Source organism: Urocampus carinirostris, chromosome 9, assembly GCF_059441175.1.
Source record: "Urocampus carinirostris isolate Australia breed hairy pipefish chromosome 9, RoL_Ucar_1.0, whole genome shotgun sequence".
Taxonomy (NCBI): Eukaryota; Metazoa; Chordata; class Actinopteri; order Syngnathiformes; family Syngnathidae; genus Urocampus; species Urocampus carinirostris.
This window is the reverse complement of record NC_142357.1, coordinates 3,594,730-3,617,177: the sequence shown is the minus strand read 5'-3', so window position 1 is coordinate 3,617,177 and position 22,448 is coordinate 3,594,730. Positions and strand designations below refer to the sequence as shown.

Here is a 22,448-nt window from a genome sequence, read left to right as displayed (position 1 = left end):
GCTGGTCTGTGCTGTTGTAAGGCAGCCACAGAAGAGGGCACCTGCACACTATCATGTGGTACGCCCTGTGTATGTGTTAAATACAGAAATAGAACCAGGTACAGAGACTGCGCCTTTTAACACATTGCACCCTATGGTCGTGAAAATACGGTATATGCCGTAATAAACACTGTAGCTCTTACTGTAATCTCAAATTCATGAGCCTGATTGTCTGGTGTGATTTCGTAGGAAACATACATGACGAAAATACTATTTTCAGGAGTAATCCTTATAATTGGGTGCGCTTCATAGTGCGTAAAATGCTGTTACTCTATTGTTGTTACTACATGGTACATTATAGTGTGAATTTAGCTACATCTTTTGTGCGGATCATGAATTGCACTGTTCTTTGCCTCCTGAATACTCCTACATCATTCACTTTCAGTGTTGGGACTAACCTGTTAGAAAGGAACGCATTCCTGGAACTGAATTACTTTTCTCTGTAACGAGTACTGTCTCTGCATGCGTTTCTCCGCTACTCATTAAAAGCAGATCCTTAATTATGTGTCCTCTGATTGATAATTGTTATTTCTTTGCTCATTATATAACATACAACCCTCAGTCTGCCTGCAACACCATCAACAAAAGGGCAGGCGAATAAGAGACATGCAAATTTACCGTGTGTTGGGAGTAATGCATTCCAAAGGAAAACGTTACTGGAACGTAATTACTTTTTTTTAATGTGACTAGTGTGGGGAATAACACCGTTATAAAAAAACGCCATTAGGTAACAGCGTTATTTTTTCAGTAACGGGGTAATCTTATTACTTATGTTTTCCCCTCGTTACAACATTACTGACGGTCAAAAGCGGGGTGTTACTTTGAATGAATTGAAACGAGGCGTATTGGCCTGGACAGGGGTGTTCACATTCGTGTTACTGGCAAGTAAACCATAATATACAACTGTAAACATTAGGGGACAAACCGTGCAAAAATGTGGTATTATAGGTAATGTAGTTCTTATGTTATTAAGCACATAACATATGAAGAGGGATTGGATAGTCACTATTTACTGTTTTATGGTTGACTTATGTTGTGAAGTGCAATTGCCTATTTCTACTTGACCAGTGTCTTTATTTTACGCTGAAGTGTTAAACACACTTCTTATATGTTTACTTTTGTTTACTTTTGTTGTGTGGAAATACTTGAAGTACAGTACTACATGTCTACTTGAGCATACGCTGACTATACATTGTAATTTATTATAAAGAGTAAAACTCACTCTATATTGTTTAACGCTGATTGTTATTTTATTATATTGTATTTTTGTTGCACTTCAAGTGGGGGATAAATCTGTTGCTGGTGAGAGGCAATAATTATTACAAAGTTCCATAATACAACTACCTGTCTGTTCTTCTCTATTCAACTGACGTGAATAATGCTCAGAAAATGTCAAATTATGTGACATACAACAACTTATTCTTAAAATAACTTACTTTTACTATAGAGTAATTTAGTTGTTAACTCAGATAAGTGTTGGAGAAAGTAGTGAGTAACTATAACTAATCACTTTTTTAAAGTAACGTGCCAAACATTGGTAAAGACTCAGCACCAGGCCCGACCGACTAAACTGCCCTTTACCCCCAGTGGCTCCACCCACTAAAAACATTTGTGGATCGATTTTTCTTTTGAAAGCAGTCAGGTTGTGCAATATGAAGCTCGCTGAAATTGTAAGGGTTTGGCATTGTTTGAGGATTTCTCGGGTTCTGGTCTAGAGATCAAATATATTCAATCTTGTATGTCATTTTCTACTGGGTTCAGCCTGCTGCTTGAAGGAATAATAGTGTATTTAGACCAAAGAACACAATATAATGTCCAAAGATAAGAACTAATTGGAGAATTGAAAGCATTACACAATAATGTAGAACATCTTTATGCTCTGATAGAATATTTAAGAGAAAATGTTTTAATAAAAATCTACATTACTGGATTGGATTGGAAAAGACTAATGCAATGCGTTACTAACTCAATTTTGGAACTGAACTGTCATTACAACACGGTGTGTTACTCCGCTACTTTTAAAAGCAAATCACGAATCACAATGTTTTCTGACCTTTAACCGTTCTTTGCCGTCGAAGTAGATAAGACCCTGAATATACCAGCAACACAACACTGATCACAACAATTGATAACAGTGGGCATATTTATGTTTACCTACAAAGTACAACTGAATACAGTTACAGTGCCTCTCAAGCACAGAGTACAAGGGCACTGATCTTCTCCTCATGGAGATATTCTCCCTACCGTATATGCTCGCTTCTATGATGAATATACAACTATAAAATAAAATACTGAAATCAAGGGTTCAATTATATGCGCATGTTTGGTTGTGTTACACAAGCACTGAATAGTAGGCAACACATGCAGAGGGGGTGTGGGTTTCAAGGAACAATTAAATCAATGGGGCATAAGTGATCACATAATCTACGACAAAAGTGTGTCGATATTTGATGTTTTTATTTGTAAAAAATTTTTTTGCAATACACCTTGCTTGGAGAAATAAAAACGCTTTGGACAGTAAGCAGAAATGTAGAAGAAGATGTTGGTTTGAAGCCCTGAGACAAGATGGATATAGTGTCTCGGCTAAGAGATCATTTGCAGCCATCAAGATTGCACTGCTTCCACAGATTGGTATACGCGCTTTTTTCTATTTCTTTTTTTAGGTTGCTATTTTTAAAGCGGTTTCAGGAGGCTGTTTTCTAAGCAAGTTTATACATTATGGTAATTTGTAACTAGAATAAAGGTCGACAGATTATCCGGTGGGCCGATTATTGGCACCAATATTTGGAAATTTGAAAGATATCGGTATCAGCATTTTTTTTTCATTCGACATGCCGATAATTAAATCTCATGGAGCCGAGAGTCTCTCTCTCTTGCTCCTACTCATTCCTTCCCCTCCTCCTCCCTCCTGCCACCCACCCCTCTCCTTCTGAGTGGACAAGTGATTGGGGGCAGAGCCAATGAAGCAGGAGAGGGCTGCAGCTCAGCTAACTCGTCCCTACATGCTTGTGTCCGTGTTAGAAATGCGTACTTATGATTATGAGGTAGGGTAAAACGTATAGTAACCTTTTTTTAGTGAGGTGCATTCAGGTGAAAACTAAAAGGTTAGCCCTTGTCATAACTTAAGTTTGTCAATCAAGCTTGTGTGTTTGTGATTGAGAGAGAGCATAAAAAGAGAGCTAAAGTGGAAGTGATGAGCTCTTATCATAACATTTTTGTCATATTTTTTTTTAAGCTTCTACAGCCAATGAATATCGGGCATAACCCTCCTCTTAATACTAATAATTGGTAACGGTATAGGCATCGGCCCTGAAAAACCCATATCAGTCAATCCCTAAATTCATGTTAACTTTCAGAGTAACGTGCTACTTTTGGATTTAGTAATCTAGGGGTTGGGACTGAATTAGGTTTTAAATGAAGTAATTATTAACCGTAAATAATGACCTTTTTTTAGTAACACGCCCAACACTGGTGATGCTGGTGATGGTAATGCACATTAGAGTAGGTGTGAGGGGAGGGTCATACCTTGCGAGGCTTTAGAATGGCTCTGGGCTTGCTGTTCTCTCTGGATGCCTCCAATGTGACGTCCCGTTTGGTGTTGCGGTCAAACATTCGGAAGAAGTTGTTGTAGGAGCCGGTCATTATGACGCTGGGTCAGGAGGGAGATAAGCATTAGAGGCCAGGTATCAAGTGTGAGGCCCGCACACAACACCCAGAGAAGTATAAGAGAAAAATCCGCTGCAGTCTGAAATACAGTATATCTATTTGATGTGAACAAAGCCTATATTACTTTCCTTCTCTCTCTCTCTCTCTCTCTCTCTCTCTCTCTCTCTCTCTCTCTCTCTCTCTCTCTCTCTCTCTCTCTCTCTCTCTCTCTCTCTCTCTCTCTCTCTCTCTCTTAGTCTATTTTCTTGGTAATTCTTAATACTTATTCCTTACACGTACTGTACTTATAGTTACTTATAGTTACTTTTTATCTTTAAATCTAATTTTTTGAGAAAGGATGATAATTCTGTTTTTAATGTCAGGCACCTGCAAAGGACTGCATAGGATGCCAATTCTTTGTTTTGACTATTACAGCTCCCTTTGGGGCTGATCTGCTCTTGTAACCTAGGGGATTTAATAAAAAGAAAGGGCTCAGGGGAAGGCTTTTAGGACAAGTTGGAATTTCTTATTCTTACTGTTGGATTCCCTCCTCTTACAGGGTTACTAAAGCTCATAATTCGAGACCTTAAAAGACTTGTTTAATGTCTTTTGAAAAAAATTTTAAGACCGGGTCGAAAAAAAACAATTAAAACTAACAAAACTCCACATGAATAGGGGCACATTTAAACAAGTTTTTATTTTCATTTTTTCAAATCATATTTGGGACCAGTTGAAGAATTTTCCATTTGAAAAATATAGCACTCTTCAAAGTTTTAGACAGATCAAACAATAAATGAAAAGGATATTTACACTACACCAGGGGTCGGGAACCTTTTTGACTCAAAGAGCCATAAAAGCAAAATATATCAATTTTATTTTGGGAAAGAGCCACACCATATATTATGAGACAAATTTACTAAATTGCTAAACTCGCGCCCCAGACAAAAGCTTAGTCTTCAGCACATTTATTTTTGATGATTTGATAAAAATTATGAAAAGAGAATAATGCCAGAGCCCGTGTCCCAAAATCAACAAACATACCACTTTAAACTTGTCTCTTTCTTGCAATTACTCAAGATCAGTTAAACTAATTTTGACCCTTTTTTTCATACATATTGGTTTCAAAACCAGATGTAAGCAGTTATTTTGTAAAAACGTCACAACATTCTGCAAACAGGGAGCCTGATGTTCTTATCTATGGCGCAGACGGCGTAGGGCGAGAGATGGGAGGGAGTGCTTGCACTTTTTGCATAGCTCCACCCATCCCTCCCACTCACCCAATCAAAAAACTTTAAGTTCTCTTCTGGTGTTTTGGCGGATTTACAGTTTGTTCTGTGGATTCATCATAAGGTATCTGAACACTGAATACAGATAATATAGTGATGTTTTATATAACGGATTATTTAGCGTTGTACAGCCAGAACGAGTTTTTTTTTTTTTTTTTTGTGACACCTTGACTGTAAATTGTAGTGAAAAACGTGCCCTATATATACTGCAAAGTACTGCCACACTGTTAGCTTTGGTTTGGCTCTGCATGTATCTGAACAGGATTAGTAGCTCATGTTTTGGACGAGATGGAGAAAATTTGCATGCAATCAAATTTGTTTCTGAGCCACACGTACTCATAGTAAGAGCCATATATGGCTCGCGAGCCATAGGTTCCCGACCCCTGCACTACACCATGGATCCTCAGTCGAAACTGGCAGATAACTACTAATACTAAAGAACTTTGTTATGATGCATTAGAGGTAAGATTTTGGGCCCAAACCCAAACGTTTTATTTATATACAGTGGCTTGCAAAACTATTTGGACCCCTTGAACTTTGTGACCTTTTGCCACATTCAGACTTAAATCATAAAGATATAAAACTGCAACAATAAGTAGGACATAATCATGAAGTGGAACACACTTTATTGGACATTTTAAACTTTTTAACAAATAAAAAACGAAAAAGTGGCTGTGCAAAATTATTCAGCCCCTTTACTTTCAGTGCAGCAAACTCCAGAAGTTCAGTAAGGATCTCTGAATGATTCAATGTTGATCTAAATGACTAATGATGAAAAATGGAATACACCTGTGTTTAATCACGTCTCTGTATAAAGTCACCTGCACTGTGATAGTCTCAGAGGTCTGTTTAAAGCGCAGAGAGCATCATGAAGAACGAGGAACACACCAGGCAGGTCCGTGATACTGTTGTGGAGAAGTTTAAAGCTGGATTTGGATACAAAAAGATTTTCCAAACTTTAAACATCCCAAGGAGCACTGCGGAAGCAATAATATTGAAATGGAAGGAGTATCAGACCACTGCAAATCTACCAATTTGGGCCGTCCCCCTAAACTTTCAGCTTTTACAAGGAGAAAACTGATCAGAGATGCAGCCAAGAGGCCCATGATCACTTTGGAAGAACTGCAGAGGTCTACAGCTGAGGTGGGAGAATCTGTCCCCAGGACAACAATCAGTCGTATACTGCACAAATCTGGCCTTTATGGAAGAGTGGCGAGAAGAAGGCCGTTTCCTAAACGTATCAATAAAAAAGTGGCGTTTAAAGTTTGCCACAAGCCACCTGGGAGACACAACAAACATGTGGAAGACGGTGAGAAGGTCAGATGGGACCAAAATCGAACTTTTTGGCAACAATGCAAGACATTACGTTTGGCGTAAAAGCAGCACAGCTCATCACCCTCAAAACACCATCCCCACAGTCAAACATGGTGGTGGCAGCATCATGGTTTGGGCCTGCTTATCTTCAGCAGGGACAGGGAAGATAATTAAAATTGATGGGAAGATGGATCAAGCCAAATACAGGACCTTTCTGGAAGAAAACCTGATTGAGTCCGCAAAAGACCTGAGACTGGGACGGAGATTTGTCTTCCAACAAGACAATGATCCAAAACATAAAGCAAAAGCTACAATGGAATGGTTCACCAAAAACATAGGTGTTAGAATGTCAAAGTCCAGACCTCAATCCAATTGAGAATCTGTGGAAAGAACTGAAAACAAACGCTTTCGATCCAACCTCACTGAGCTCGAGCTGTTTGGCAAGGAGGAATGGGCAAAAATACCAGTTTCTCAATGTGCAAAACTGATAGAGACATACCCCAAGCAACTTGCAGCTGTAATCGCAGCAAAGGGTGGCGCTACAAAGTATTAACTCAATGGGGCTAAATAATTTTGCACACCCACTTTTTTGTTTTTATTTGTTGAAAACGTTTAAAATGTCCAATAAAGTGTGTTCCACTTCATGATTGCGTCCCACTTATCGTTGATGCTTCACAAGAAATTGCAGTTTTATATCTTGATGTTTGAAGTCTGAAATGTGTCAAAAGGTCACAAAGTTCAAGGGGGCCAAATAGTTTCGTAAGCCACTGTAAATATAAAGTGCACAGCAACAGCATGCACTTGCTTTTACTTTAGTCATTATTTGGATGACCACTTGTTACTTCCACTTGACTTGAGTGATATTACACTGAAGTAACTGTACTTTCACTTGAGTAACACACGTCGGCGCTGCACCTCAGTGCCACGCGTACTTCGGCACCAAAGTGTGCATTTCGGCGCTGCATTTCGGCACCCAAAATGCACACTTGATTTGAGGGGCCGAGCCTGTGATAAATCCGAAACTGCATCTCCGACTTCCGTTTCGGCGCCAAACGTACTTCGACCGAAGAAGGCATACCTCGGCGCCGAATGCAACTTTGGGTCTTCTTTGGGCCTGGTCCTTAAAATCAAGTTAATGGGTTGGATTCGGGCTGGGTTGAGCTGGATTTTTTAGACCTCTCTTATCTCTCTGGTGCACGAAAAAGGACTACTAAATCTTTGACTTCAAACAAATACATATCTTATTAATGTGGTTACATTTTTAAGACTTTCAATAATTGGATTAAAGACATTTTAAGGCCAGTTAAGAGTGTTACTTTTAAATCAATGACTCCAATGCCTTTTAAGACTTTTGAGGGATCCAAAAGAACTCTTCATGCAAGTTTAAAATCCATTACTGTCTTCTCTTCTTATTTTAAGCTTCTACTATACTATGAACTTATCAATAGTGGAATGTGATTATCTTCAGTGGCTCCACTTTACCTGCACCCTAACTCCAAGCAGCCCCCAAATAAATTGAATTTGTAAGAGGAAAAAGATACTCACCTGTCCGATCCATTCCAGACGCACTCGAATTTGTCAAAGATGCAGTCGTTTTCATAGAGGGAACACAGTTTGCCTCGTAAGTAATCATGAACCTAGACAATAAACACAAACTGTATTGTCAATTTGTCACACGACAGAAAAATAATTTTCTTACTCCCATTGACAAACATTTAGCTCAGTTTAGTTTAAAAGGTTTTGTGCATTTTTGTGTGTTTTTTTCTTGTTAAAGGTGGGGTGCGGCATTTGAAAACTTGAAGCTGGAATCGTGACTTTAAGCAAGGAAATGGTGGCAGAGTAACACGTGATTTGCGTGCATTTCTTAGACGTGATCGAATAAACCCATCTTTTTTCATCTTGATTGGGGTTCCCTGAAGATGCCTGAAAAATGTAAGATAAAAGCAGATAGGCGCCATGAAGAAAAAAACACGAGGGCTCTTTGAACACAGTTGGGAATTGTTAACACGTATTTAATGGAGAAAATACTGAAATGTTACCCTTTTAAGGACACCTCAAACTACACACTCCACCTTCAAGACGACACTGTGTAATATTTGAACACTAGATGTCCCCGCATTGTGTAATGCGACTTAAAACGAGTGCGACAAAGCACAAGGAGGAACACAATTTATGGAGACGAAAGGTCACCAAACCGCTCCGTTTTCTCATTGTTAGGGCCAGCCTTTCACAAGTTTTTTGTTTTTTTGGGGTAACTGTAGCAGCAAAATAGCGGATAATTGTGTCAGCCCGCTCTAGGTGAGCCTCATGTTACATAAATTAATGCCAGTTTCTTGACCTTTAAGTGTTTAACGAATAAAGATTTTTTTTTATTACTAAGAGGAGCTAAATAATACACAATGTCCCTTCAAAAATATTTAATACTGTACTTCAAATGACAATGCGGCAATTTTGCGATATTGTCAACATTCTTACATTGCTATTTCGTTGGTGAGCGTGCTTTGATAATATACAGTAAAAAAATGTTTGTCCCTTTGGCTGTTAGTATTATTTTTCTTATTTTACAATATTTTAAACTGTATTCTGTATTTGAATGTTTTCATTTTATTTTACTATATCTGTAGTATTTAAATTTCTCTCTTTTATAAAATAGGAAGCATTAGACTTTTCGAGTAAATTTTACTCCAATGGTAGAAGATCTTGGTTATTACAAGTTAATTTCAAGTAAAATAAGAGAATGCATACTAAATATAAGCAGTACCTTGCATATGGTAGATTGTTATGCCCGTTCACAGGGACAGTGTGTAACATTTTATGAGTAGATGTAACTGTATTGTGTTGTGCAACTGAAAATGAATGCTACAGAGCAAAAAACAAAGAATACAAACTATGGAGACTCAGAGTGACCAAAACACAATTTTTCTTCTCAATTTTTTGCCCAGTCATTTCTAAAGGTTTTTTTAGGGTAGCTGTAGCAACTATATGGCAGAAAGTCATGTCATGATACAAGGTCTTGAGACCTTGAGATAATTTTCTGCTAATTGAATATGATGTTATGGTAATTGTATTTATTTTGGAAGAAGAGTAGAATTGAAAAGGATGGCACAGTCTTTGTTGTCATTGACAGCAACGTGGTTGAACATTGTCTGCAATTAGATTAGACAAGGCACTCACGGATAAACAAGGCAAACACGTAATTAAGACTTAAAAGAGAAAAATGAGATAACATTACGTCAAAATGGTTTTTGTCAATAATTGTAATTAGTGAGAAAAAAAATCAAGTTTTATCTTTTGTATTTCTATTACTTTAGTATTACTTTCAACTTTTTTAATTAAGTTGACACTTTTCCCAAGAGAACAGCCGACCAAGCGTCCCTAAACTACTCAATTCGGTAAGATCCTTTCAGATGAGGGTGGCTCAGGCAGCAGGGGGAAAAAGAATCGAACCGGTAATCTTCAGGCACCTTATCAATCATGATCAGGATGGATCCCCATTGATCAGTCACAGTGGAAGTGACCCGTCTGACCCAGCGCTGTGTGAGGTTTCGTCCTTTTGCTTAAATCGCTAGCATCACTTTTAGTCTTTTTGCTCAATAAAGTAAATATGGCGCGGAAACACAAAAAAAATCCATTACCATTGCCATTGCCTTTGTAATATTTAACTACTAGATGTGGCTGTATTGTTTAGTGCAACCGAAAACGAGTGCTACAAGGCACAAGGATGAATTCAATCTATTGAGACCAAAGTGATCATAAGGCATCATTTTACTTTTCATTTTTTTGCCCAGCCGTTTTTGGTTCTAGGGTAAGATGGCGGACAATTAAGTCAGTTACCTTGAGGTGAGGCTCATGTTCTGTTAAATAAACGCTAATTCCAAATAGTATTTTTTATAAATGCTTAAGGCTTGCCTAAAGGGAGCTGACGTGATTGTCCACTATCTTGCTTCTAAAAGTAGCCCCAAAAACTAAAAACCTTGAGAAAGGCTGGGCAAAAATATATGTAGAAAAATGATACGGTTTGATCACTTTGAGTCTCCGTATTTTGTATTTTTCCCTGTGCTTTGTTGCACATGTTTTATGTTGCATTTCAAAATACAGCGACATGTAGTGGTCAATTATTACACAATATCCCTTTAAGTCAAATTGTTATTATTTTGAGATATAATAAAATAATCCTTATAATAATCAAATTTTGACTTATATAGCAGACAGTAGACTCATCTGCTTATTTTATTAAAGATTTTCAACCAAAATGGAAAAAAAATCTCCAAAAAAGATCTCATTTGGCATACCTGGTATGTCTCAAGCGGCTTATTCTCCATCTGCAGGTCCCACACCTTGACGGTGAGGTAGTCCCTTGTCATTAAATAACGGCCATTGTGGCTGAACTTTACATCGGAGATGGAGGAGATGATTTCAGAGAAGAAGGAGCGTGTGGCGGGATCCTCTGGCTCCTCATAGTCTGGACCAAACGAAAAAAAATCAGTATTTTTCACTCCATAAAGTGCACCAGATTATGAAGCGCACCACCAAAACATTGACTTTTTTCTGCATGTTTGGACAATGGCCTCAAACATTTCCCTTGCAAGGTCCCTGTAAAACTAAAACAAAGAACAAAAAGGTCCCGTTAGCTTGCTAACCATATAGATACATTCTAAGCCAAACCAAGACATGCTAACAACAAGAGTAAGTAATTTGGTATTAAACGTTACCATAACCAAAAATCTTCATTCAAGTAATCACAATACGTTTCATACTTAGGCACAAAGCAACAAAAGAGGATTTGCAATGAGCGTTCAAATGTAGGCGTATGAGCTGCCGTCTGTTCTGCACTTCTCTTTCGTTTCTTTTCAGCAACAAACAATTGGGATGCCAACAACAAGACTACTTTATATGTTTCTCAAAGGCAGAACAGTTACAGTATACATTATAATGTATTGAAACTATGCTCCAGGTTATGAGGGGCATTTTCAAACTTCTTGCCGTTTTGAGTTATTTAGGTGCATCTCATAGTCCCAAAAATCCGGTATTTTGGCAAATTTGAGGTAGCTGGGATTAGACTGTGTAGGCGTCAGGAGCGCAACAATGTGTGGATATTTGGAGGCAGCTGCGTTCCCTCCCATGATTATTGGAGGCCACTGTGGGTCAACATGATGGGTAAATATTGCTTCTGATTCATATTGATCTTGGCAGCTGCTCATCTGCTCGCAGACATTCCACCCTGAGCTGTCAAGTTATTGTTGTTCCCTACTCCTCCTCTCCCTCGTCTTTTTTATGGTCAACCTTCCATCCTCCTTACTGCAAGGAACCAGTGGGGAGTCTAATGAGGGATGCGGGGTGAGAGATGGAAGAACAGGGGTGGGGGCGGTTTTGAAAAGTGGATGAAAATACGAAAAAACAAATCAATGTGTAAGTGTTGGGCTGCCTGAGCCCCGCCGGATTTCTGTGTGTCAGTGATGCATGTTTATATGTGTGTGTGCGTCCTTGGATTCTTTTGTGCCCCCTCTTGGGGCTCATAATAGGCTTCCAGGGGAGTTTGCAGGGAGGGGGCTGGTCGCTTCCTTCTTTACTCGTTATCTTTGACATTCTGTTCTCATCTCTCCTGTCGATTCACCTCGTTTCTAAGGCTGATAAATTCCATATTTGCGATTGATGTGGGCGTCAGCAGACTATGATTAATATACTTTTATTTTGTTTGTGATCTTCGGGACGTTATTGCACAGTAATGCAGTATTCATGAGCCTCCATATGCATTTTTATTGTGGTTTCCCAGTACCCTTGGCCAGTGCTGGGACTATTGCGTTACAAAAGTCCCTGGAACGCAATTACATTTCTCTGTAACAACTACTATAACATTTTGTAACCCTGCTGTCTCTTCTGCATGGTTACTTCGTTATTCCGCTAAATGCAAATCATGGATTGCAGTGTTCTCTAATAGCTGTGTACGATCATTTGACTCACTAGGTCACATGAAACTCTCAATCTACCAGCAGCAGTCCCTGAAGGATGGACATGTTTATATTTACCTACAAAGTACAACTAAATACAGTTATGTCACAGCTGTCTCAAGCACAGAGTACAAGAACGCTGAATTTCTCCTCATGGAGATATCCTCCCTACCAAATATACTCACATCTAAGCAGAATTTACAACTATAGAATAAAATACTAAAATCCGGAGGTCAGCTATATGCGCATATTTAGCTGTGCATCACCAGCAGCGAATGGTAGACAGCGCAATGGTAGGATGTTGTGGCTATACAAGAATAACAAACCAAAAACAAATCAATGGAGAAAACATGAGCACAGAATTGACAGTTAAAATGGCTGAATTTTGGTCTTTTGATTAGCAAAATTATTTTTGCAATACTTTTCCTATTCGAAATTGATATGGAGTTTCTTGGCAAAGTGTTTGCAAGCTCTCAAGCTTGCACAAGCCAAGAAATATAAAGGCTTCACTGCTTCCACCAGTTGTCTTACACTTTTTCTTCTATTTACTGTATTTATTCACATGGCTATTTTAAAGGAGTTTTAGAGGGCTGGCTTCTAAGCGAGTTCCTACAGTAATTTGTAACTAGAAAGTGACTTTGAGAGTAAAGCGGTAGTTTTTGGGGTCAATAATCTGGAGTGCACCTGAATAACTTTTTAAATGAAGTAGATGTAACTAAAAACGTTTTTTTTTTCAGTAAGACGCCCAAAGCTACACATGGTTGTCTCAAGGCTAACACACACAAGCACTGAAATTGGTTTTGTCCTTTGGCCTTTAGTTAACGCACGCTTCCCTGAAGATGTCAATCCATCACAGGAAATGACGGACATTATTGGACAAGAAGGTGCATCTACGAAGGCCTAATGTGATTGCTCGCTAGTTATCGATTCTTCTGCTTCAAATGTCAATGTATTCATTATTCATCCACTTAAGTGCTTGCATGTGATGCAAAGTCGCAGAGGCTCTGACAGTCATTGTTTAAAACACACACAGGCTTTTATTGATGGGTTATTATCAGCGATGGCACATTGAACAGAGAAACAACCACATGTCACATTCATACAATGAAATGTTGCCGAGTGAGTGCGTGCCATGAATGCTGGTTATTTGCAGTATTATAACACCAACAAACACACACACACACACACACAAACACACACACACACACACACACACGCACTTATCTTCTATGAAGACATTTCTAATTCTCAGAATTTGTCCTGTGTTTGCAGAAACTGCTCTCCTGAGCTAGTTGTTTGTTGTCTACATTGCTGCAGTTTTTTTCAATGGTAATCCTTTATTTTTTCCCCCATTGAATATTTTTATCATAGTGTAGTTATTCATTCATAGATGAAAACAAAATATGTTGTGTTACTAGCCTTTATTTATGTTTTTTTTTTTTTTGCCTCTGTGATTACTCACATTGGTAAAACCCTAAAAAAGACCAAGGAACCCTTACAGTTAAATGAGCGATAAATTATTTCTGTTTTCAATATTGGACACATGCAAAGGAGATTGCAAATGGTTCCAGGTATTATTTTGATCATTATTGCTTGCTGTTTGTTATTTCAACTATTATGCACTGTTTGCATCATTGCATCTATCGGCTAATCATGTTGCTGTTCTTTGATCACCACACCCTTTTGGGCGGATATACTTTTGTAACCTAGAAGATTTAATATAAAGTAAGGGCCTGGGAGGAAGGGGGTTGGGTGCTTTTAGAACAGGTTGGAATTTTTTCTCTGAGGTCCAAAATCAATTGATGTCTTCGCTTCTTATTTTTAGTGTCTACCAAACTATAAACCAAACAATAAGACATAACTAGCTAAATACATTTTTTTGAGTTTTGGGCCATTTTATAATGCCAAACCTTTATTTTGAAAAACATGTTTTACTCCAATTGCCCAACTGTAAGAATTTCAGCTAATTTAGAGTCAACCAGTGTTCAACATTGAGACCCTTCACTGTGTATTTGTTTTCTTAGCCATGCATGTAATATTGAAATAATAAGCAAAATGTAGCTCATTTTAAAAAAGTGATTGTAAAGAAGTACATAGATAAAAAAATATCTGGAACATACCTGAATTAAAAAAAAAAAATCAAACGCCAAAGCTTTTTCTTTAAATATTTGTAAGTTCTAACTTCGTATGTGGTCTTTGAATGCCCTGCGAATTCAGCAGATTATGTGACTAATTGCCTTGACAGGGAGAGGCGTGGTTTTTGTCAACAGAGTGTCTCATTTCAGGGTGGGAAACATCATTACAAAATACCTTGGGAAATCTGAACTCCAAAAACAATCGCATCAAAATACCCATCAAGGCAGCCAACATCACAAGTTGTACTGAAAAGACAATTTTTCGGTCACACTGCACAAGTACTCGGGCAATAGTCCGAGAACGAGGCTTGCTTTTATTTTGAAATCGTTGCTGGATGTTTTGAGGATCCAGCTCTAGTTGGAGGGCTTGACCCATCGTTTCTTAACATCTCCACAAGACAACAGCTTTCCCAAAACATATGTAGAGGCTACTTTAGGACACTGGGAAATTGGTAGTGATTTAGTCTGTAATTGAATTACACAACAAAAGTTTCCGGCGCTAGCAACTACCCACTAAGACAAACATTTTTACTTTTTTAAGAGTCATTATGTGACCAATTGCAACTACTCTAACTCTGAATACCGAAAAGCAGGGAGGCAATGTCTAATGTACCATTTTTATAAATCTTAAGGATGAACTGGCCAGGGATTGGACACCTGATTTTCTAGTACTGGAACAGGCACACCGCCACAACGCCAACAAGCTGGTTCTACCAACACTGACAGCATTTTGCAAGGCAGATATTTTACGTTCAAAAACTGAAAATTGATGAAGCCAAAAAACTTGAATAATTTTCCAACCTATCACATGGCACACATAGACATACAACACTCACACATACATCCATACCTAAGGACATTGGAGTCACCAAAAAAACTGACATGCATGTTTTGGGTATTTCAGAGTAAACCAGAGTGCCGAGACAAAACCCACTCAGGCATCATGCATCCCAAATATGAATGACATTTTGACATTGAAACTGTGTGTGTCAAAAACATGTATGTATTTTTACAAAATGCCGTTGCTGTAGCGATGCAGCGTTTGCCAAGAAAACTGATTTGAGATGATTTGGGTCCCTAATTCATTTGCTACAGCCACAGTTTTAATTGAATTGAAATTGTGTTAGTAAATCTTTTGGGTTGACATTCAATATAAATAACAAAGATGGATTAGTTGTCGTTAAAGTCATTCAAAATATTTTGACTTATTATATTTATGTATTTTCAAAAGTAGGAAGTTTTACCAATGCTTGTTTACTTGTAAAGCCTTGAAGTGCTTTTTGTAAAACCTGATTAACGTTTGTACTTTATCAGAGATTAGGATACACAACGATTGACGTGATGTGGCATTCCACTGTAACAACTTCAAATGTTTTACCCACAATGCTGTGTGCTTCTACTTACATTTGCAGTGCTTGTCGCAGAGTGCCGCTTGCCTCATGTCACAAAGCCTTATGGAGCCCTTGCTGCTGCTGTATGCAAATGTATGACACTGTTGAGGATGAAATTCAGCTGAGGTGATCACTTCTGTCAACTCCTCCATATTAGCTGGTTTGATGTCCACAATGTCTGAAAGGCACCATCTAAGGAAAAACTGCAGGGACTCAAGCGCTAAAAAGCCTTTTAATGGTAAAAGAGGATACTGAAGCTCCGGTCAGTGATCTCCAGATTCCAGAGGTTGACTCGGAGGTCGTCGGTGGAGATGAAAGTCTGGAGGTCAGAGTTGACAGAAATGGAATTTATGTGGTAGGTGTGCGCGTTGCTGAAAACACGCCTGGCTGTGGCCTCTACCATCAGATCCATCGGCTGCAGCACCGGCACCTGCAAAAACCAGCAATCCCGCAAATATGGTAATTCGGGTTGTTTGAAGCTGAAGGTCTGTTTATCTGCACTTCTTTGAAATTGCAGACGGCAACATTTGCACGCATATGGTTGCAGGCATTAAGATGACATTTACGCAACATGGCAATGAGTTTCAGGCTGTCTGGGGAGCTGTTTCTATCAAATTGTGAGTGCCTCTGCTGCTAACAAACACAGATGTGCAAAAATAATCCTCTCTTATTTGTGTTTAGTTGCAAAAGTAGAAAAAGAGTACCGTAAATTTCAGACTACAAAACGCTACTTTTTTGCTGTTTTGAACACAGCAGCTTTAAATATGGTGCGGCTTTATTTGTTGTTCTTGGCGGTACAGTGGAAAACGGATTTTGCACAATGCATGCGCACCAAATACAAAACACGGAGGCAATTTTTATATGACTCCCTTCTCGAGGAGAAATGAGTCATAGTTTCATTTTATATAGTTCTATAGGTGGGTAGTAATTAGTTACATTTAGTCCGTTACATTTACTTGAGTATGTTTTGGGACATTTTGTACTTTTATGGGTGTTTCAAATCACTATCCTTATTCCTTTACTTGAGTAGATTTGTGAAGAAGAAACGGTACTCTTACTCTGCTACATTAGGCCTCCCTGAATCCGTTACTGCCGCTTTAAAAGGTGTGGCCGAAGCCTCGCACCTTTAATAGGGGCCCCGTCACAAACCAAGCAGGTGGCATTTTTCAAAGCAAACCAGCAAGTGTGTTATCGACGATGGAGCCCAAAGTTGAGAAGAGAAAAATAACTACAGAAATTAAACTTAAACTGTTAACGTGATTTTATTTACTTTACTTTTTCAAAAATTGCCATTTTATTTTTATAAATGTGTGCTGCATTTTACTGCACTCTTTTTTTGGTTTTGGGCAGATAAGGGGTACATTATGCACCTTTGTTATTATTTTTTTCCAATCCTTAAAATAACAATGACATAAATCAAATGGATTTTATAATTGCAGTTCTCTAATTTTATCAAAACAATTAAACGTTACATAATTCATAAATAAACTTGAGGGAGTATCACACAACAGAGTAGTCATGTGATTCTCCACACAATGTGCAGCATCCAACCTTGTCATTTTGACAATAGGCTGATTTAGAAACATACAGTATGTGTTGCATTCATTATAAGGCATATATAAGGCCTTTAATTCTTTGCAGATTATGACCTTTTTTCTGTTTTTTGGGTGCCATATGGCTCTTTCAACATTTTAGGGCCCCCACCTCTGGGTTAGAATGTTGTTCTGCCTGCCGAGCCTGTTTAAAAAGAAAGGTACTGAGGCTTTGAATATGCTCCTTGTGCTTTATTCATTTCTTTGTTTTATATAGTATAATTTTATTGTTTATTAAAGTACTTGACTTTACCTTGATTATTGTACCCAATTTTTGAATTAAATGTAGTTTCTTGTTGATTGGATTTTGATGATTTGCTAATCTGATTGAATAGTTGAAAAAAATATGTTGCTACAGTTACTCAGCACTTGTGTAATTTTTTTCACCAAGTACTATTTTTTCCTTTCGCTCAAGTAATTATTTAGAGGTAACAGTCCCTCTACTTAAGTAATATTAGTCTGAAGTAACAGTACTTTTACTTGATAAATTATTTTTTGCTGCTCTACCCAGCTCTGTTTTGTAAGCAACAGGAGCAAAATGGGAGATTTTGAGACTTTGTTTAATATTTACAACATACAATATTTTTCACTCATAAATCAAGTCATTAATTTATACATCTGAATTGAACAGTCGTGAAATTTATCAATGAAAAATGCTACGCTTCTATTTTCGTATCAATAGTGTCAATGTCCGGTCGCTGACAGTTCCTTTATTCCTAAAGGAACGATAACAAGCTAATTTTATTTCTACAAAAACATGCCATTGTTCAGTATCATTACTTTCTTCCAATGACCAACGTATAACCGTTACATTCATCCATAACAGGGACAACAATATGGTAATACATTTATTTGAGGTTAAACTTGAGTTCACACTCAAAATATACTTTGAAGAAATGTTTTAGTTTTTTTTTTTGTATATTTTTCTTATTTTTTTACAAAAATAAAGTTAAAATATTATATAAACAATTTCATAAGGCATTGCTTCGTTATTGTTATTTATTTTATATTGACAAAAAGATTATGACCTCCCCGCGACCCTACTGAGGATAAGCGGTGCAGCTAATGAGATGAGATGAGATGAGATTATGACCTGTCTTGAAAATGTGAAGGTCAAAAGTAAAACTGAAGGAGGTAGTTCATTTTTAAAATCATTTTCTATGTACTGTGTGCCCCCAAATCAGGGGTCTCCAACCTTTTACAAGCTGCAAGCTACTTTTTGTTACTAATCAGCACAAAAGGGCACCCGGCATTTGCATTTTTAAAATACCAACTGTTATTGAATCAGTCTGTTGTTACTATGTTATTACCAAGTTAATAATTAGAAGTAGGATTAAACAACCTTAGTCAACCAAAAATAAAAATAAAAAATAGAAAATCAAAATGACAGCACTAAAAAACTATTTGTAGAACAGGTCCGCGGGCACCTCAGCTGTCCTTAGGGGGCACTCTGATGACCACAGGCATCATGTTGGAGACCCCTGCTCTCTATGTTTTTAATGTGGCCTTGAACATTTTTTAAAAACGCTGTCTCAGGGTGGTCAACAAGTCCTACTGAGGAATGATTATTAATGTTAAAAATTAGCACTAAGACTCATGCAAACACACACATAAACATGTACACAGACCCACAACACTTGCACATTAACAGTTGCTGCTTCAAAGATAGCCAACACCCCCTCTAACACAACCCCCCCGTTGGCCAGATAAAACCCAGACAAAGAAGAAGACTACGGAGAACAAAACGGCAGCTTCTTGCATTTTTTTGTTCTCTTGTCGACGCTGGCACTAAGACATACGCGAGCCAGCTCAGCGGGTTGCTTTGTCACCACGGGCGAACATCAATCTCGTGACTCTCATTGGCTGTCCGTTGAGGTTTAGAGCACATTGACCCTCAGCATCCCCCTAACATTCACACTTACACGACTCAGCAGGCTCCTTCCCCTTTCTCCATAATCTTCCTCTAATGCAATATTTGCGGCATTCGCAACCACCTCATAATCAACCGAGGTTACAGTACAATCGTTAGCTTTGGTTCTGCCTGAAATATAAAATGATATTCCAGAAAGACTATTTCCTTGGCGCAAGCAAACAGGATTTCCACAACACCAGCTTGTTCTCGAAGATCCCTTGGCTAGCCAGACAAAGAGGTAGATACGCTTAACCTAATCTACAGTGACATACATGCAGACTCACACAGCTCTGTGTGAGAGTTCTCTATCACACTTAACAAGAGTGTGAAAAAGAGATGAGCCTGCCATGGTAGGCTGACAATAAATATGAAGTTTATTAGCTAATACAAGACAACAAACGATTTGCAGATTATATTGCCGGTCTAGTAGGAAAAGAACAGGAACTCAGAGATCTGGTCAATTGCCTGAACAAAGCATCAACCCAGTATAGGATGAAAAACACCATAGTAAAAACAAAAGTAATGACCAATAACCTCCAGGGTATCACCACAAACATCACCATCAACCACCAAGAGCTTGAACCTGTCACCAAATATAGATATCTTGGAGGTGTTATATCAAAAGAGGGGTCAAAACCAGAAATCATGGCCAGGCTAGCTCAAACCACTTGCCAGACTTAAACCCATCTGGAAAAAAAAAAATCAAACTCGTGCAAGCGCTGGATACTTCCATCTTACTCTATGCATGCGATGCATGGACTCTCACCAAAAAAAAGCTGTAAAGGGAAATCCAGGCTATTGAGTTGTGATGTGATGCTACAGGAAACATCTAGGCATCAGCCTGGTGTGACAAAGAAACAGTGCACCCCATCAGAGGGCACATTGGTCCCTACCAAGTACTGTTCTAAACTGTACGTAGAGGGATATCCCTGGCCAAGATTATTCTCCAGCGCACAGTCCAGGGGCACAGGAGGAGAGGAAGACCAAAAAAGAACTGGGCCGACAACAACAAGAAATGGACTGGTCCCAACTTTGCCACGACCCAACAAAAGCCCAGGAACCGTCAGCATTAGAAAAAGCTGTCCAGAGTTGTGTCCTCATTGGTGCTCCGTCGACCCATGCAGTTGAACTGTGAACATAAAGAACAAGGACTGCAAATGCAGCAGCACGTTATGTTTGAAATCAACGAGAGAGAAGAACTCAATGAAACTAATTACAGTTCTATTATACGTTTGTGAGTGACAAGCCATATGTTTTTAGGACTCTATTTTTATAAAAAGGTTGGACGATCAAAATGGTATATTGCAAATATTAATGAGAGTTTTTGCCTGAATCAAGTAAGACTTATCTTCTTCTTTCTTTCTGTTCTTCCAAAATCTACACAAACAAAACACTTTCCATTTTCATTAGTTTTGCATTTCGCGGAGCTGCAACATGCATCACTCCCTATAAAAAATATATTACAAACATTATACAAATGTTAGCGTCGTCTTATTTTATATTACGGGCGGCTTTCAAGGGCGTCACAATCACTATTTAGAAGAACAAGAACAGCAAAGAAATAACAAACCAACCAGCTCTGTCAAACGTGTGTCAGAGTTCATGCTCAGTATGATTTGAGATTTATAATGGCATATGCCAGGCAGCCAATAAAAGATGTAGATTTTGTTAATTCTGGGATTTGCATCCTGTTTTCTGTCTTTGACTCATGCCTGCCACATCTTTCTATGGCACAAAGGCAACTTGGAAAAATAAATATTCCTCAACTCGCAATGCCCTTAGCCTGCAAAGTACTACTCATGAAATAGCGAAGGATTACAGAACTGCATTTGTAAATTTAAGTTGGATGCATTTGCTTCTTTGACATGTGAACTTCTATTTTATCAGCAATGTAGAGAGATACCTTTACATACGAAATGAATTAGTTCACTGATCGTGCTCATATCTAGAATTGCTCGTATCTCAAGGTAATTGTTCCCATACTTAATAACTAAAACACATTTAATCCATTCCCATCCTCCCAAAACTGATTGAACAAAAAAATACAGTAATAAGATGAATAAGATGATAAAAAACTGACTTTCAATTTTAGCTATATTCAGACATGACGACTGAAATAAAGAAAAAAGGAAAGTTGACTGTGAGGGCCGCCGCCTCCAGGACAAGTGGAAATTTTAGTATGTAAGTATTTTTTAACTGAATTCCAAAACAACTGATTATGGCTAATTTGCTGAAAGACTGGCTCTTTTCAAAGAATATAATATCAATATGCACTGCCAGATGAAACATGCTGACTACAAAAGCTAACTGGAAACGAACGCTGTAAAAAGTTTAAACAGCGCGGCAGCACTTTTTCATGAGACCCAGCGAGTCAAACGAAAAAGCTACAAAGGTAAGCTACAAAGGTAAGCTACAAAGGTAAGCTACAAAGGTAAGCTACAAGGTCGCGACGCTAATCGGCAAGCACTGCAAACCTTTCACAGATGGTGAATTCATTAGAGACTCTTCAAGTCAAGTCAAGTCATTTTTATTTGTATAGCCCTTAATCACAAAGAGTCTCAAAGGGCTGCACAGGTTATTGCACAGACTATTATTTCAGACTATTATTACACCATACCATTAAGATTACCAGACAGCAAAGGATGTTGCAATTACAAATAATACAGAGATATTGTCCACAAAAAGTACTGTAGATAGAAATATAGATAGATAGATAGATAGATAGATAGATAGATAGATAGATAGATAGATAGATAGATAGATAGATAGATAGATAGATAGATAGATAGATAGATAGATAGATAGATAGATAGATAGATAGATAGATAGATAGATAGATAGATAGATAGATAGATAGATAGATAGATTCAGATTCAGATTCAGATTCAGATCTATTTTATTGTCATTCTAGTACACGTGTATACAGAACGAAATGTCGATGCATCTGACCCCCACAGTTTCCTTGAATGTACAGATATAAATAATGTTGTATTGTATTTTGGCTACGTATAGTATTTTACCATAGTGCCGATAGTGCAAGAAGAGTAGCTAACCAGATGTGCAAAATGGGCAGTCAGGTTAACAAGTCAGGTACACAGTAACATTAACCCTGTAACAATAACGCTGTAATTACAATAGTGCAGAGAGCAATGTGCAAGGAGTGGCAAGCTATAAAAAAAAAAAAAA

The 22,448-nt window shown here is 38.1% G+C and overlaps 1 protein-coding gene across 2 annotated transcripts in view; it reads right to left on the bottom strand.

Annotated features, from left to right (window-relative positions):
• LOC148359118 (serine/threonine-protein phosphatase 2A 55 kDa regulatory subunit B beta isoform) overlaps positions 1-22,448 on the bottom strand; it is a 103,214-nt gene that overhangs the window by 5,029 nt on the left and 75,737 nt on the right. For both annotated transcript variants that reach the window (XM_088344220.1, XM_088344221.1), the window contains exons 5-9: positions 16,011-16,188; positions 15,772-15,936; positions 10,577-10,746; positions 7,830-7,921; positions 3,565-3,688 (exon numbers count right to left, since the gene is read on the bottom strand). In XM_088344220.1, the coding sequence (XP_088200346.1) occupies positions 3,565-3,688; positions 7,830-7,921; positions 10,577-10,746; positions 15,772-15,936; positions 16,011-16,188 (729 nt within the window). The remainder of the gene's footprint in view (positions 1-3,564; positions 3,689-7,829; positions 7,922-10,576; positions 10,747-15,771; positions 15,937-16,010; positions 16,189-22,448) is intronic.